We start from the raw sequence: 16,252 nt of genomic DNA, 5'->3' as shown, positions 1-16,252 counted from the left end.
CTGTTTCTTGTGGATCTTCCAAAATGAAGACTAAATGGTCTGCAAATGCCTGTAGTTTGTATTTTTCCTTTTTTATTTCCATACCTTTTATCTCTGCATCTTGTCTAATATTTCTATTTAATACTTCCAGTGTCAATATGAATAATAGAGGAGACAAAGGGCATCCTTGTCTTGTACCTCTTTTAATGTTGACTTTCTCTGTCATATCTACATTTATCATCACCTTTGCTGTTTGTTTATAATATATTGCCTTAATCATGTTACTAAATCTCTCCCCAAAATCCATATCTTTTAATTGTGCTAGAATAAACAGCTAGTTCACATTGTCAAATGCTTTCTGAGCATCTAGAAAAATCAACACCATTTGCTTCCCTGGATGTGCTCCAGTGTATTTAAAATTATTCTCATATTGTCTTTGTCTCTTATATTAGGTAGAAATCCATTTTGATCTGAATGTATGAATTGATTTAAGAACCTTTTTAGTCTTTCTGCAATTATTGAGGCATATATTTTATAGTCAGCATTCAATAAGGATATTGGTCTGTAATTTTTTATCTGTTGTAGGTCTGAATCTTCTTTGGGTATGAGAGTAATATATGTTTCCGTCCATGAATTTGGTACTTTTGCTTCTAGCATTACTTCATTGAACACTTCCAACATTGGTATACTTAAAGTATTTTGTAAGTCTTTATAGAGTTCTGCTGGTAGACCATCTGGGCCTAGTGTTTTGCCATTCTTTTGTCTCTTAATTGCTTCTGTTAATTCCATTATTGTTATTCTATCATCTAACATAGCTTTCACTGTTTCAGGTATTTTAGGTAATTCCGCTTTTTCTAAATATTGTTTTATTTTATCTTCTGAAACTGTCTCTTGATCATATAATCTTTCATAGGAATTTTGGATCACTTTCTTTTTATTGTCATTTGGTGATGAAGGTTTCCTTCCTCATCCATTAATTGGTGTATCAGTTTTTTTTCCTTCTGTTTTTCAATCTGTATGCCAGCCATCTTCCTGGTTTATTTGCATTTTCAAAGAAATTTTGTTTAGCATTTTTAACTTTTTGTGCTAATTCTTCTTTATCTATTAAGTTCTACTTATGTTTTATTAATTCCATTTGTTTTTTTAGATTCTTTTTTTGTCGTTCTTTTTGTAGTTCCATCTCTAGCCTCTTATATTCTGCTTCTAATACCTTTTGGTTTTGTTTCTTCTTATTTTTCTTTCTCATATAAGTTATAGCTAAATCTCTAATGTATGCCTTAGCTGTGTCCCATTTTGTAATGAGGTCTCTTCTTTTCTATTCTCTTTAAAGAAAAAGTCTAATTCTTTTTCCATGAATTGAATAAATTCCTTATCTTTTAATATTGATTGATTCAACATCCATCTTAATTTCCTTTCTTGTCCTTTCCATTTAACTGTTATTGGATTGTGGTCTGCCCATTTACTTGTTTCTATATCTATTTCTTGTACATTAGATCTGAATTTAGCTGACATCCATATCATATCTATTCTTGATCAAGACATATGCCTATGAATAAAATGAATATTGCTTTTCCTTAGGATGTGTCTCGCGCCATACATCTTGGATACCATCTAAAATTTACTCCATTCTTAATGAGCTTCCTTGTCAGAAATTGATATTCCTTTCTTATTTCTCTTACTTTCTGGGGACCTGTTTTAAAACTACTATTTCTTTCCCATTGTATTTTAAAAGGTCATCTCTTGCTCTTTGTAGTACCCCTGCCTTTATTGCTTTTTTAGTAAATCTCACATGTACCTCTCTGGCGTGTCTATTTCTTGTCGCATATCTAGTGTAAACTCTAAATATTTCATCCATCTCAGCAAGCACCTTTTCTTTGGTCACCTCTAAAGCATTTGTCAGCAGCTCTGCCATTATCTCAGCCAAATTTTCTCCCTTTTCTTTCTCAATATTCTGGAATCACAAGTAGTAATCAGCCTTATTCATCTCAAGTGATATTATTGTTCTCTCATGACTTTTGTCTGCCAGGGTAAGTCTGTAATCAACCTCTTCCACTCTTTTCTCTGTTTGTTCAGCTTTCTCTTCTACTTTCTGAACGCATTGTTCATTTTTAGCCATTATTTGTTGAAAATTCTCTATTTTTATCCTTTACTTTTCCTATTCTTTCCTTAATGTCTTCATGCATGGCCTGAATCATAGCTTTCATCTCTAATTGCATCATATTCATTCTTTCTTACTCCAACATAGCATCCAATGACCTTGGGCCTGCTGGGCTAGATGCTGCTGCTGCTGCTGCTGAGGATGGCGCTGATGTAGTTTTCTTCATTTTAAGATGTTTTAATAAATTTAAAACAATTATTAAAGATAATAACTACAATACCCAACAGCTCCAGTGTTGACTGCCCACTTCACTATCTCCCTCCAATTTCCCTTTTTACAAAGCTATTCAGGAATCAAAACATTCAATATTACTAAATCCCTTTTTCCTTCTTCCTTCTTCTTATTTTCAATCTCCAAATAATGTCACTGGTTTTGTTTTTTTTATTGTAATCCCAGAGGAACGTAATTATAATTCATAAAAAAGAGGAACTAAAACTGTTAATTGTAATCCAAGAGGAGAGCGAAGATATAAATTGTAATCAAAGAGTTGTTAAACTGTTGATCCCTTTATTCTTCAAAAAGTATTATCTTCTTCTCTTGTTCAATTTATAATCCACATAGGCCCACCAAGCCCCAAAATTCAACCACCAACTGTCTTATATCTTCTGAGGGAGAGTTCACAGAGCAGAAAATAAAAGAGAAGGAAAAATTTTTGCCATCTTATTTTAAACTTGAGATAGTGAATGCTTACACATTAAAAGTGAAAGACAATGCCTCACAGAGATCTGGCTCTGTAATTATTAAGTTTCTAAAGTCTAGCACTACAGGCAACTTCAGGACAGATTACAGAATTAAAACATCATGGAAATAATATAATGAATTATCCACACCTTTCTAGGCCCAAGTTAACTTTGATTTCGTGTGTACACTAGAAAGAACAAGAAAGTTTAAATGTATGTGGGAAATAACTTAATATGTTTAGAAGAACTCCATCAGGAAATGAATTGAGACTTTGAATCAATCATGACAATTGTGCCATTTTTTCGGAAACAGCCTATCTCCAGAAGATATTATAGAACAAGATATGCAACAAAATCCACTTGAGAATGTTAATGAACTCTGAATAAGAATTTTCCATGAGATGAAAAAAGAAAATTCTCTGAGGCTTTATAAATTAAGGAAATAAAAATGGCAATTCCAGTGAACAAATGAAATAATTACTTTTTATTGGATTACAAGAGACTACTTAAAATATTGAATAACTTTATAAAAACACCAACTCTTTGAATGAATTACAGAGAAACTGTTTCATTAAAAAAAAATGAAATTTATTTGTAAAATGGGACAATTTTTTATTCTAGGTGTTTGGTGGATTTACTTATATCTTGATATACTGAATTTGCTTACATGTTTATTTTTTACTTTATAACTATTTTATGTACCTAATTTTTTAGCATCTAAATGTTTTGTATCCAATTCTGGAAACTATGCCATTTTTTAAAAGAGAAACTCTCTTTTTGTTATATGAAACTTTAGTTTCTATTTAAATTCAGATGCCAGAATTACTTTATATATGTGAATATTTTAGAGTTGAGATATAGAATGCTTATTTGAGTGGGACCAGGACTGAAATCCAGCAGGTTCTGGAGAACTGGGAGCGGAAATTTTGAGTAGTTCAGAGAACCAGCAAATACCACGTTTGGCTGGCCCCAGAGGGGGGTGGCAATGGAGATTTTGCAATATGCTTCCCCTGCCATGCCCACCAGGCCACACCACACCCACAAAGCCACGCCCACAGAACCAGTAGTAAAAATATTTGGATTTCACCACTGAGTGGAACAAATTGTTATTTAGGATGGTTCACTCTGAAATTGCTATCATTTGGAATAGAAGAAATGTGTCTTTTTTAAAGAAGAAATAGTCTGTATCTTATTAATCTTTACATTTTGTTTGTTAACAGTAGGATATTGGAACCTTTTTATGCCTTTTAAATGGGGTTTTTGTTTAGGGCTAAGAATTCAGTGTGAAAAATTGAGTTTTAGGTGTTAATATTAATATTTTAGAGCTGTTTAGTTTTACTGATAATTGGATAAGGAGAAGATGTTACTTCTTTGATTTGCCTATTTATAACAAATTAGTTATGGATGAAAAGTTTTATAATTTATAATAAAAGGGGGTGAAGAGACTATGGAATTGTTTATATTTGTTACGAGGATGGCAATTTGTTTTCTTAAAGGGGGATTTCTTCTTATATTTTTATTTTCTTGCATTTTTCTTTCACTTTTACTTTATTGTTCTTTCTAAAAATCTTTAAATCTACCAAAAAAAATGGAGCAAGGAGCAAGCATTTTTTATGAATCCAGTAATTATCTGTGAGGGGCACATAACATGAATTTTGTAACTTGCTTTTTAACATAGTTACTTTGTATTTTAATTTGATTTATTTTCTCTCCTTTAAAATGATGTTCGGGTTTATTAGCTTTTAACATTCCAGAACTGATAAACAGACATAAGAAAAAAAAAATGTTAGTGCAAACTGGGATCTGGTTTCTCTCTTTTGTGAACTCCAAACATCCTTTTTCCTTACAATTTATGCCCCTTCTGACCTCATTGTAACGAACGTGTGATATTATGGGATGCAAATATGTAATTGATTTCCTATGGAAAGGTAAGGTTACTTTTATCCTGTCCAATCAACTTTCCTCTTGCATTTTCTTTGCTGTGTTAACTATAAAAAGGAATGAAACATGGGGGTCAAGGTTCTCTCTCTTCTTTTTCATAGAGATTTCACTTTATAAACTGCTTTTAAATGATCTTCCAACTCGGTTGCTTATTGGGAAAGTAAACTGAGGCAGAAGCTAGAGCAAGATTTGGCTATCACCTGCCTTTCTCTTGGAAAACAGATCAAAGGATTCATAGACCCATCTGATGCTACAGAATGAAAGGCTCTAGACTTATCTGATCAGTAACAATCTTGCATTTTTTCTTCTTGTTTTCATGCAATACTATTTTTTTTCTTCTGTTCAATTATGTTTGATTCTGAGACACTGCCTGGACAAATTCCTGCAGTTTTCTTGGTTTTTCAAAGGTGGTTTGCCATTGCCTTTTTTCTAGGACTGAGAAAGATTAGTCCAAGGTCACCCAATTAGCCTTGTGCCTAAGGACAGGAGTCTCCAACCTTGGCAACTTTAAACCTGGCGGACTTCAACTCCCAGAATTCCCCAGCCAGCTTTGCTTAGACACCCCTGCCTAAGGAGACACTAGAAATCTCCATCTCCTAGTTTCTAGCCTTATGCCTTAACCTCTACACTAAACTGGCTCTACTACACTAGCATAAAAGTTTTTATATCTTTATTCCAGGGTTGAAGGCAGTAGGACCCAAGCCAAACCAGCGTAAAATAAATATTTTTTTTTATTTTTACCTACTTTTTGTGTTAATAAAGTTAGGGATGGTATTTTCTATCAAATTTAGCGTTAGATGTAATGTTTTGGGGCTAGAAAGGGTAGCAAGAACCTTCCAAAAGCAAAGTAAACAAAGGTAAGACTTGAAGAATTGGAGTGTTTGTTTTGGAGAACAATTCAAATTTGCAAACTTTTTAATGATGATGTTGATTCTTATTATTACTAATTCAAAACATTATTAAGGAAAAACGTTAGTTTTATACTAGTACTTGCAAAAGTTCATTTGGATAAAAGCGATGACAATCAGGCTCTGAGAAATAAACAACTTTGGGCACCCATCTTACAAAGTTTTCTGAGCTGCATGCAATAAGCTCGAAGCATGCCCTTGGGTGCAATCTACTTCGCGTTCTCTTCACTAGGCTCAGGGCCCACTTTCAGGCTGGCTTTACAACTTCCACGATCTCTTTCCCAAACCGTTTTTTCGACCTCCTTCGGCACCAACTTTCCCGGAAACTCCAGGACGCAGAAATGACGGAAGACTGCGCCTGCGCCTTCGGAAGCAACGTGGTCGCGCCAAGAAAACAAGTTTGAGCACGCATGCGCAATGCCGCCCCGGGAAGCCGTTGCCTTGGCTACCGCGCTCCGGCTTGCCCTCTGCTCTTTTCCCTCCCTCTGACGCCGTAGAATCGATGCCCGCGACTTCTTGGATGGGACGCCCCGTTTCAACTGCCGTCGGCCGGCCGGAGCGGACGGCCGGCATTGACCGCGTCAGGCAGCCATGCTATTCCCCAGCGAGCTCGTGACCTCAGGACAAGGGATTTGGTGGCGGCAAATGCTGCGACGCACCTCGTGACTCAAAGCCTTCTCCCCCCCCCCCTTCCACCTCCTCGACCAGGAGGATGAAGAAGGTGAAGAAAATCCTGGGGCTGGGGAGGAAGAAGAATGGGCGACAGTCTCCGTCGCGGAGCCGCGTCGTGGCTTGCGCCTCAGCCCCAGGCGCTCTCATCTGTAGCGGCGGCGACGGTTATAACTTGCAGAGCAAGGACCTGAATAAGCTGCACCGAGCGGCGGCCGAAGGAGATCTCGGGGAACTCCGACACCTCCTGCAGAAACACGACCTCAACGAACAGGATAAAGCTGGCAGGTGGGAAGGAGCAGGCCTGGGCTCGACTCCCGCCTCGTCTTCATGCAAACACCAGCTCTCCTCTTCATCCCTCCGTGATTACTTGGGCCACCCGCTTTCCTTTCACGGGCTTCGGAGGGTGGGATTTCCCCCAGTGAGGCCCGTCACTGGTCCAAAACATGCCCACGTGGAAGACTGTGTGGATGTCATAGGTAGCTGGGCAGCGGGAAATTTGTTCCTGAGGGTCTCTTCCTCGGAGTCTGGCGCTGAAGGTTGCTGTGGCACTGAGGTTTCCCTCAGCACTTCTTCACTGTGTGGGAAGGTGACTTTATGACCTCTTGATGACATGAGGCGTTAAACTGGATTGTGTCCTTAAAAGAACCCCTTAAAGAATAAATACTATCCCATGGTTGGAGGCCTGTAATGTGTAAAATGTTCAGTTCTTTTATCATCCATAAATGGGAGTAGGTTCCTGAAAATAATTTAGTTTCTTTTCCCACTTATACCAGACACACTGTAACTAGGACACACTGTACAGATAGTCCTTGACTAACAACAGTTCATTTAGTGGCCATTCAAAATTACGTCAGTGAAAAAAGTGACTTATGGTCATTTTTCACACGACCACTGCAGCATCCCCATGGTCATGTGATCAAAATTCAGCCTCTCAGCAACTGACTCATAGTTATGATGATTGCAGTGTCCTGAAATCATTAGATCACCTTTTGAGACCTTCTGACAACTAAAGTCAATGGGGCAAACCAGATTCACTTAACAACTGTGTTACTAACTTAACTGTAGTTATCCCGTTAACTGGCAAGAAAGGTCGTAAAATGGAGCAAAACTTAACAAATGTCTTATTTAGTAACATAAATTTTGGGCTCAGTTGTGGTTGTAAGTCGAAGATTGCCTGTAACTAGGAAATATTATTAAACCATATTATGCTTAATATTGCGCACCTACCTTCAAATGCCCTTCTTATAGTATGTCTCTAATAAAATGACATCCTTCCTATTAACTCTACTGTTCAAGTATCTTTTTTCATATATCACTTTTTTATATGTTGAACTCTGCCGCTAGTTCCTGTATAGGTAGTCCTTGACTTATGACTACAATTGAGGTCAGAATTTCTGTTGCTATAAGTGAAACATTTTTTAAGTGAATTTTGCCCCATTTTACAATCTTTCTTGTCACAATCATTGAGTGAATCACTGCTGCTGTTAAGTTAGTAACATGGTTTTTAAGTGAATCTGGCTTTCCATTGACTTTACTTGTCAGAAGTTGACAAAACAGTTGATAACAAAAGGTAATCACATAGGTGGACATGCCTAAGAACGAGAAAATATTGGACAAAAATACACACATTGCTGGAAAAAATGATAAAACTACATATAGATCTGAAACCAGAGATACTTTTGCTGGGCATTCTACCAGAAAACTATGATAAAAAGACTGCATATTTGATTTTGCATATATTAATGGCAGTCAGAATTGTATTTGCGCAACAATGGAAAAGTGATGAGACCCTGTCTGAGGAGAATGTAATTTAAAAAATATTAGATTGTGCAGAAATGGATAGATTAACACTTGCTATTAAGGATAAAGAAGAAACTGAATATTTTTTTTATATGTGACACATTTTATCAATGGCTAGATAATAGAAACTGAAGTTAGAAAGGAAGAGATATAAAGGGAGGAAACGGTATAGAGGAGAGTGATTAAAGAAGATGATGTTAAATGTTAAGCATTAAGATTATATCATGTTATTATATTATTAATATGATGGTGATGACTAAATATAATGAAGATGTATAAATATGACTCAAAATATAATTGTACCCAGAATACACACTGTTTGATGAAAATTGAGTGTTATATAAATTAAACAAATAAAGCATGAAGAAAAAAGTTGATCACATGACCCCGGGAGACTAACCGTCGTAAATATTAGTCAATTGCCAAGGGTCTGAATTTTGATCACCTGATCACAGGGATGTTGCTACAGTTGTAAGTGTGAAAATTGTCATGTCATTTTTCAGTGCCATTCAACTGTTACTAAATGGACTGTTGTTAAGTCGAGGACTACCTGTATTAGGTAAAAGTCATAGTGAAAGCTATATGGAGAGAAGACTGGCTATAAATAATAGATGGTAATGCTGATGTCTTAGACTCCTGAAAACAGCTCAATATGATAGGAAGTTTTACAGTTCTTTTAAGTTTTAAAAAGCATAGCTTAATTAAGAGATTGTTGCAATAAACCATCTCTATAATGGGAATTTTCTCTTTCCTTTCTACAGCCATCACATTAATATTTATCAGTGACTGAGAAATAGTGGCTGGATTATTCTAGAATTTGTAATAAATGTCATCAGTTGTTAAGTTCAATGGAATTTAATCAAAATATTTGTATTTGAAATCAAGCAAATAATATTCACTTCTTTAGGCTTTATTCTTTCTTGCAAAGTATAATTTATTTTTTCAAGTAGGAAGAACTAATTAACTAATCTGCAATTTATATATTGTAGTGCTTTACCAATGAGTATACAGAGTACATGGGTATGTTCCAGTTCATCATATGCTGAACACTAGTTTTTAAATACAGTTCAAAGATACAAAATCAAAATGTTCTTAAGAAAAAGAAAGGCGTACTCTACTGTTAGTTATTTATTGAATGAATATGGCTTTTTTTACAATATGGTTTCTTTTAGAACACCTTTGCATTTTGCCTGTGCTAATGGATATACAGACATTGTTACTTTCTTGGTGGACAACAAATGCCAACTAGATAGCTGTGATAAAGAGAAGAGATCTCCATTAATGAAGGTATGCATTTAAAATAGTACAAATTTACTAGCAGTATAAAGCCAAATTTCTATAACTCCGTTTTAATCAAAACTATCAGTATATCAATTTTATGATGTTTGTGTGTCTATATTTTTCTTGACTGTACACCGCCTTGAGTCCTACGGGAGAAAGGCGGTATAGAAATAAATAAATAAATAAATAAATAAATAAATAAATAAATAAATAAAAAATTGTTAGTACTTCTTATAATCAAAAGGGACAAGAAAAAGCTGTAGCTTTGTTTTGTTTAAATTATAGACAGTATTACCTAGGTATATGAAAATATGTTGTAGAACTAACATCATCTTAAATATTTAGGCGGTGGAATTCCAGCAAGAATTCTGTGCAATTTATCTGCTTGAACATGGAGCAGATCCTAATTTGAAGGACATAGACAACAACACTGCCCTCCACTTTGCTGCCAGTAATTCTAGTGTATCTCTAGCAAAATATCTGCTTGAAAAGAAAGCTGACATTGAAGCACAAAATAAGGTAAAATTCCAGTAGTTTACTTAATATATTAAGTAGTTTTTGATTTTGTATAAGCCAATACATATTCTGATTTTTAAAAAATATTTTAACATCATTTATAGAAAAAAACACTGCATTATTTACTGAGACTAATGTGTAATATAAGTATCTGTTGCATAATAAAAGTGGAACTTGAGGCTCTTCATTCCTTATTTTGCTTGAGCAAGTTAACTACAATTTGTAAAATTTAAGTAAAGGTAAAGGTTCCCCTCGAACATATGTGCTAGTCGTTCCTGACTCTAGGGGGCGGTGCTCATCTCCGTTTCAAAGCCGAAGAGCCAGCGCTGTCTGAAGATGTCTGTGGTCATGTGGTCGGCATGACTAAGTGCCAAAGGTGCACAGAACACTGTTACCTTCCCACCAGAGGTGGTCCCTATTTTTCTACTTGCATTTTTTACGTGCTTTCGAACTGCTAGGTTGGCAGAAGCTGGGCCAAGTAATGGGAGCTCACCCCATTACACAGCACTATGGATTCGAGCCGCTGAACTGCTGACCTTTTGATTGACAAGCTCAGCATCTTACCCACTAAGCCACCGCATCCCTTCATTTTGTGATTTACAATTTGTAATTTACCTTTAAATAAGCTTCTGCTAGCTTTCACATAGGGGTTTGTTTTGGGCATACTTAATCATAATCTCAGGTTCAAATGTCATGTAAGCTACCCCTTCCTACTGTTAAATAAAGTAGGAGGAACTTAGTATATGTGCCCAGCATGTATCTCACTTTATTTACCTCATTTACTATATGTTTTGTCATTAGGTATGAGCCAGAGTGCTTTAGTCATGAATTAAATATATACTTCCAAATTTAAATCTTTGGGGTTTTTTTTCTTATTTTCCATCAATTTGGGTAACGTGCACAAACTGCCCATTATCCCTTTGCAAACAATATATACTTGTTTTTTGTAGGATTGTGACAGTATCTTCAATGGGAGTAAATGGTACAAAACAAAGGCCTCGTTTGGTATAGTGGTTAAAGGCATCGGACTAGAAACAGAGAGATTGAGTTCCAATCCCTCCATCTACTTGGATGATTTTGGATTAGTCCTAACTCTCTCAGCCTTAATAAGAAGCAAATAAAAACCATTTCCAAAAAACATTGCCAAGAAAACTGCATGCAGCCCTACTTTTTCCAATATAACATTTGTAGTTATAATAGTCAAATCTGGAATATTGCACAAATGTTTGAAATTATCTGAGACTTTAAATCCAAGTACCAGTAGAAATATAGAAAATATTATTTCAGAGATGTTTAACTCACACTGAAACCCATCTAGAAACAGTCTGAAAGAAAGAAAACTTCTTATCCTTTTTGTCTGGCTTGGGTACAGTACATTGCATTTCATTGCATTTGTTAAATGAGAAACAGAAGCTATGCATATATGTATTTCTTTTTTTTTTTTATTGCAGGAGGGGTGCACACCGTTAATTGTTGCTGTGGCTGAAAATAATCGAGAAATGGTAGAGTTTCTTCTTCAACAAAAAGCATCTGTGCATGCCACAGATAAATTGGGAAGGTACAGTTTGGGTCATGTAGCTGATAACCCTTCCAGGATTTTAGGATTGTTTTTAAGTGTTCATGCCCCTGAATATAACGGATAATCAGTCTGCTGGAATAACATTTTCTCAATATAAAAAATTCTTTATCAATGGCTTGGTGCTATTGTTAACATTGCACTGAAATTTTATCTAAAAGTTTTGTTTCCAGCTGTATTATAAACTGCCTTTGGGATCAAAAGATAAAACCTTGAAAATAAAGAAAAAATGTAGGTTTCTTAAAGTAGTTTACATTTAAAGAAAATACTGATGTTTCTGTTCAGTGCCATTTTCAATTTGTTTTCAGTTTAAAAAGAGCACATGGTTAGCTTTTATACTTAGTTTATTTTTTTTTTGTAATAAACAAATCTTCATATTCTTTCTCCCCTAACACCTTTTATTGAGGGGAACTTTCTGTTAGCATTAATTTAATGATCCTGCTAATGCATTTATGATTTCATAGATTCCTCTGATAAAAAGGGAAGAGATTAATTCTGTTAAAAGTTATTTTTAAAAGGCAGTTACTGTCCTAAGTCTTACACACAAAACAAAGAACACTTCATTTGACACAGATGTTGTGTCTTTGTATATATTTTGCTTATTAAATATAAAATATTGGAACTTTTATATAGTACTCTTGTCCCTTCTCTATAAAGGAATTTGACACTGCCATTGATAGTCTGAAATGCAGTAAAGCACCAGGCTTTGATGCCATTCAACGAAAATTCATGATAAACTCCAAAAGGTGCACACGGAATTGGATTAGTAAATTCCTCCCAGACGTAATTTCCAATGGCTGCCTCTCACCATAATTCAAAAAAGCTAAAATAATATCACTTACAAAACCTGTCAAACCATAAGACAGAGTTGAAAGCTACTGCCCATTGGCCTTTTTAGCTCCTGCTACAACTCCAGGAAAGATTCATTATAAACTGGATAGGTCCCATAATAGATGAACATCTGCCTGTGGAACAATCCGGCTTCCAATATGACTGTGTAGACCAGGTGCTAAGCTTAACAGACTTATACTGAAGCAAGATTCCAACCATGCCTCAAAACCACGGCCGTGTTTATAGACCTAACTAGCATACGGTTTGGAAGGACAGGTTGTTATATAAACTGTTTCGTAATATCCCCTGCAAAAATCTCTATTGACTAATTATAACATGCTGAGTGATAGGTCCTTTCAGATAAAAATGGGGGACAACATAATTAAGATTAAACAATGGCCTCTCACAAGGCTCTGTAATGGCACCTACACTATTCAGCTTATACAAATTGCAACAAGGGGACACAAATTTGGATATGCTGATGATTTGGCCATAGCAGTACAAGAAAAACATGGAGGTGGTTGACTGCCTCCTGTCCAAAGATCTTAAAATCTTGGGAAAATTCTTAACTGATTGGAGGTTCACTCCTAGCACCAGCAAAACAATAACTATGTGCTTCCACGTTAACAACAAACTGGCATCTGAAGCCCCAAAGGTCTATTTAAACAACAACCTACTCCCCTATAATCCCCATCCAAAGTACCTTGAGTAACATTGGATTGGATTCTCTTCTACATGATACACCTAGAGAATATGGCGGCAAAAATCAATACTAGGAACAACATACTGTAGAAATTATATGGAACTAAATGGGGAGCTTCAGCTGTCACCCTCAACCTATCAGCACTAGTTGGTCTACTCTGCAACAGAATACTATGCCCCGGTATGGCTTAACAGCTGCCATACTAATGTTAGATGTAGATTCAACGACACCATGAGGATTATAAACAGATGTATTAAAACCACACCAAATTTCTAGCTTCCTGTTCTGAGGAATATAACACTGCCAACTTTATGAAGGCAAGATGCATAAATAAGAGAATACAGAAAAAGTAAGAGCAACACACTCCTACAAGTGCATGCTGACCTTCCTCATTTATCAGCTGGAAGACACAAATCCAGGAAGCCCCCACTGGCACTTGACAACATCTGCCCAACAACTTTAACATCGATTCCCAGTGGAAAGCCAAATGGGTCAGGAATGCGCAGACATAAGTCATATAAATGACCCCACAAAAATGGTGCCAGGCTTTGAACTACCATGTCCGTAATGGAAAATCCTGAACAGGATTCGCACCTCACAGGGCGTCTACCAAGACTCTCTGTATAAATGGGACATATTGTCTTCCACTCAGTGTGACTGCGGGGTCTCATGTCATGGTAAATCATATCATAACTAGATGTAAGCTGAAACGATGCTGTGCTTCAATTGTTAGATGGCCTAGACATTGGTATTTAAACATAGATCTGTTTAACATTTATATTTTATTGTGTTTACTAATCTAGGTGAAATGTTAGTATGTAGTCCATGTAAGAGATGCCATACACTAAATTAATTAATTAATAAATAATTGGAGCTTTGTATAATGTGAAAGCTCCTCTGTCTTTTTGCAAGAGGAAATAATGCTGAATAAATACAGGATGTCAAAGTATTAGTGAAGGTTTGATTATATGCAGTAATTGAGGTGTTCTTCTCTTTCAGAATTCCACTACTGATTGCTGCTTCTAATAAAAAACGTGACTTAACACATGTTCTCCTCCATCATGGATCGAATGTTGCCCATAGAGATAAAAGTGGATGGTCAGCAAAAGATTATGCTATGATTAGTGATGATTCCATGTAAGCTGAAACATTTGTCTTTTCATTGTCACATAATCAAGAAACAAAACTATCCTTTATGAAAACAAAAAGCATAACATGGTTTAAGATTAGATAACATATTAACAGGGTGTTAAAATAGCAGGCAAACAACTAAGTTATTGCTTTTTATTTAACATTGTTCTTCTGTGTTGAGATTACTTTTGTTTTATTAAAATGTGTCAATATTGAATAAAATATTTTTTTTCCTTTTAGTCTTAAGCAGTATGTTGCTAAATATTCCGACTACAAAAATAGAGAAGAGGGCTCATTTGATGGTCAAAAAGTTCTGCCTATATTAAACAGTCCAGAAAAAGACGGAGATACTGGTATTATACTTGGTGCTCCTGCTAAAAATAAAGAAGGTAAAGTTTTATATAGGACAAATGGCTGGTCAATTAGTACAATTCTGCCCCTTCCCAAATGGAAGTAGATATTACTGCTATTGTTTATAAAAAATGTTTATTTTGTACTATAGGTTTGCAGAATATTTCCAACACAGCACAAAGGTGACAAATTATAAGTGAAGCACATATGTATTAAGAGCTTGTATGCTTCTAAGGGAAGCATCATCAGCATTGATATATCTATTGTGAATAGAACTGCAGGTTGCAAAATAGTCTTGGCGTAGGAGAACTAACAGGCCATAGGCAGGAAAAAGAGGCTAGAATGTCAGCAGGAGTCCAGTTCCAGCCATGGATTTCCCTTGGCAACAGGGATGCCAGTCTCCTCTTGAGGGATAGTAACAATTTTGTCAAGGAAAACATTCTGCAGGTTCCTTGAATAATACTGAGGAACTCTATAAGCAAGGCAAACAAAGATAGATTTGTTCCTTTTTGGTGGAAGCCAATAAACAATTCTGATCAGATGTAGTAGTGGTGATTTGCCACATTTTCATTCCAGTTAGACTTCTGAGAAATAGGATATTGCTAGATAGCTGATGTATTGACATCCTACAATTTATTTTTTCTTTATTTCTTAATGGAGCAGTGGTATTTCTCAAGACTTATGTCCCCATAATCAGTTTCTCAACTTGTTCTTAGGAGTTGAATGCCCATTGCTTCCTTTTCAAAACTATTCCCCTAACTAACATTTTATTATTGACAAAGTTGCTATTAAGCCCTACTCCTCATTTATCCTGAGGAATGGGGATAGACAAGAAAGCTTGGTTTGATGTTGAGTCGGTCTACTCTCAGCAATCAGTTGGCTGGATTTAGAAAAAGATTGCTATCTTCTTGGTATGGAAAATTGCTGCTGTGTTTAATGTTTTAGCTAAGAGAAAATTAAATGGCTTGAATTGTATATACTGTAGTGATGTTCTTGTGGTGTCTGTGGATGAGCTTTCTTTTATAGGGAAGCTGCTTAAATACAAAAATGGGCTGAGAATTATTGATACAATTTTCTTTGAATTTTTTAAGTTGAAAATTTTGAAATCTGTTTATGTTAGTTGAATATTTGGAACAGTGTGCTCCAAGATTAGTTCAGTTTTATAGATAGAGTTTACAAAAAAAAATAATTATTACTTTTATTGTTAGGGATTATTATGGTTCATTTCACAGTCAGCCAGATGTTTAGACTGGATTTGGCATTTTTATCCACTTGTTGAATGCTGTCCAGGGACCTGGGATAGGCAGATTTTTTTCATCATTAGAGGATATAAACTATTCCAAGTAAAGCTACCTTTTACAATTGGCTGACTATTATTACTATTGTTGTTGTTGTTTTTGTAGGGACTGAATGGGTGAATAGTACTCTTGCTGATTCCAGGAAGAAAAAAATGAGGGAGCAAAGGGCTTTTTAAATTTTTCCTTGATATATATAAATATATAAATATAAATATAAATATATATATATATATATATAAATATTCTGAATATCAGTAAATAGCCAGTTTGGGCATTAGGAAAGTGTCTACAAATAATATAACAGTTGAATCAAAATTCGAACAAATAATTATGATATTCCATGTAAGGTGGTATTTGGAGATCTAGTTGTGGTTTTAATTTTCAAAGAACAAGGGGGAAAATACCATTGGACAGAGAATTTAAATGT

At 35.5% G+C, this 16,252-nt stretch overlaps 1 protein-coding gene across 17 annotated transcripts in view; it reads left to right on the top strand.

Moving 5' to 3' along the window:
• Window positions 1-6,024: 6,024 nt before the first annotated feature.
• The window catches only part of ANKRD26 (ankyrin repeat domain 26), a 93,234-nt gene continuing 83,006 nt past the window's right edge, over window positions 6,025-16,252 (top strand). For 14 of the 17 annotated variants that reach the window (XR_015728998.1, XR_015728995.1, XR_015728996.1 and 11 more), the window contains exons 1-6: window positions 6,025-6,623; window positions 9,311-9,425; window positions 9,765-9,938; window positions 11,387-11,493; window positions 14,045-14,182; window positions 14,417-14,565. Coding sequence is in view for 10 of the 17 variants with exons in the window: in XM_087874187.1 (XP_087730313.1) it covers window positions 6,379-6,623; window positions 9,311-9,425; window positions 9,765-9,938; window positions 11,387-11,493; window positions 14,045-14,182; window positions 14,417-14,565 (928 nt within the window). In the remaining 7 variants the exon portion in view is untranslated. The remainder of the gene's footprint in view (window positions 6,624-9,310; window positions 9,426-9,764; window positions 9,939-11,386; window positions 11,494-14,044; window positions 14,183-14,416; window positions 14,566-16,252) is intronic. The other 3 variants (XM_087874189.1, XM_087874188.1, XM_034431042.3) reach the window with 1 other exon arrangement.

The sequence above is a fragment of the Pantherophis guttatus genome, chromosome 7 (assembly GCF_059756535.1).
Source record: "Pantherophis guttatus breed Tessera chromosome 7, ASM5975653v1, whole genome shotgun sequence".
NCBI classification, from domain to species: domain Eukaryota; kingdom Metazoa; phylum Chordata; class Lepidosauria; order Squamata; family Colubridae; genus Pantherophis; species Pantherophis guttatus.
Note: the sequence above shows the minus strand (reverse complement) of the source record. Positions and strands in the feature narration are given on the sequence as shown.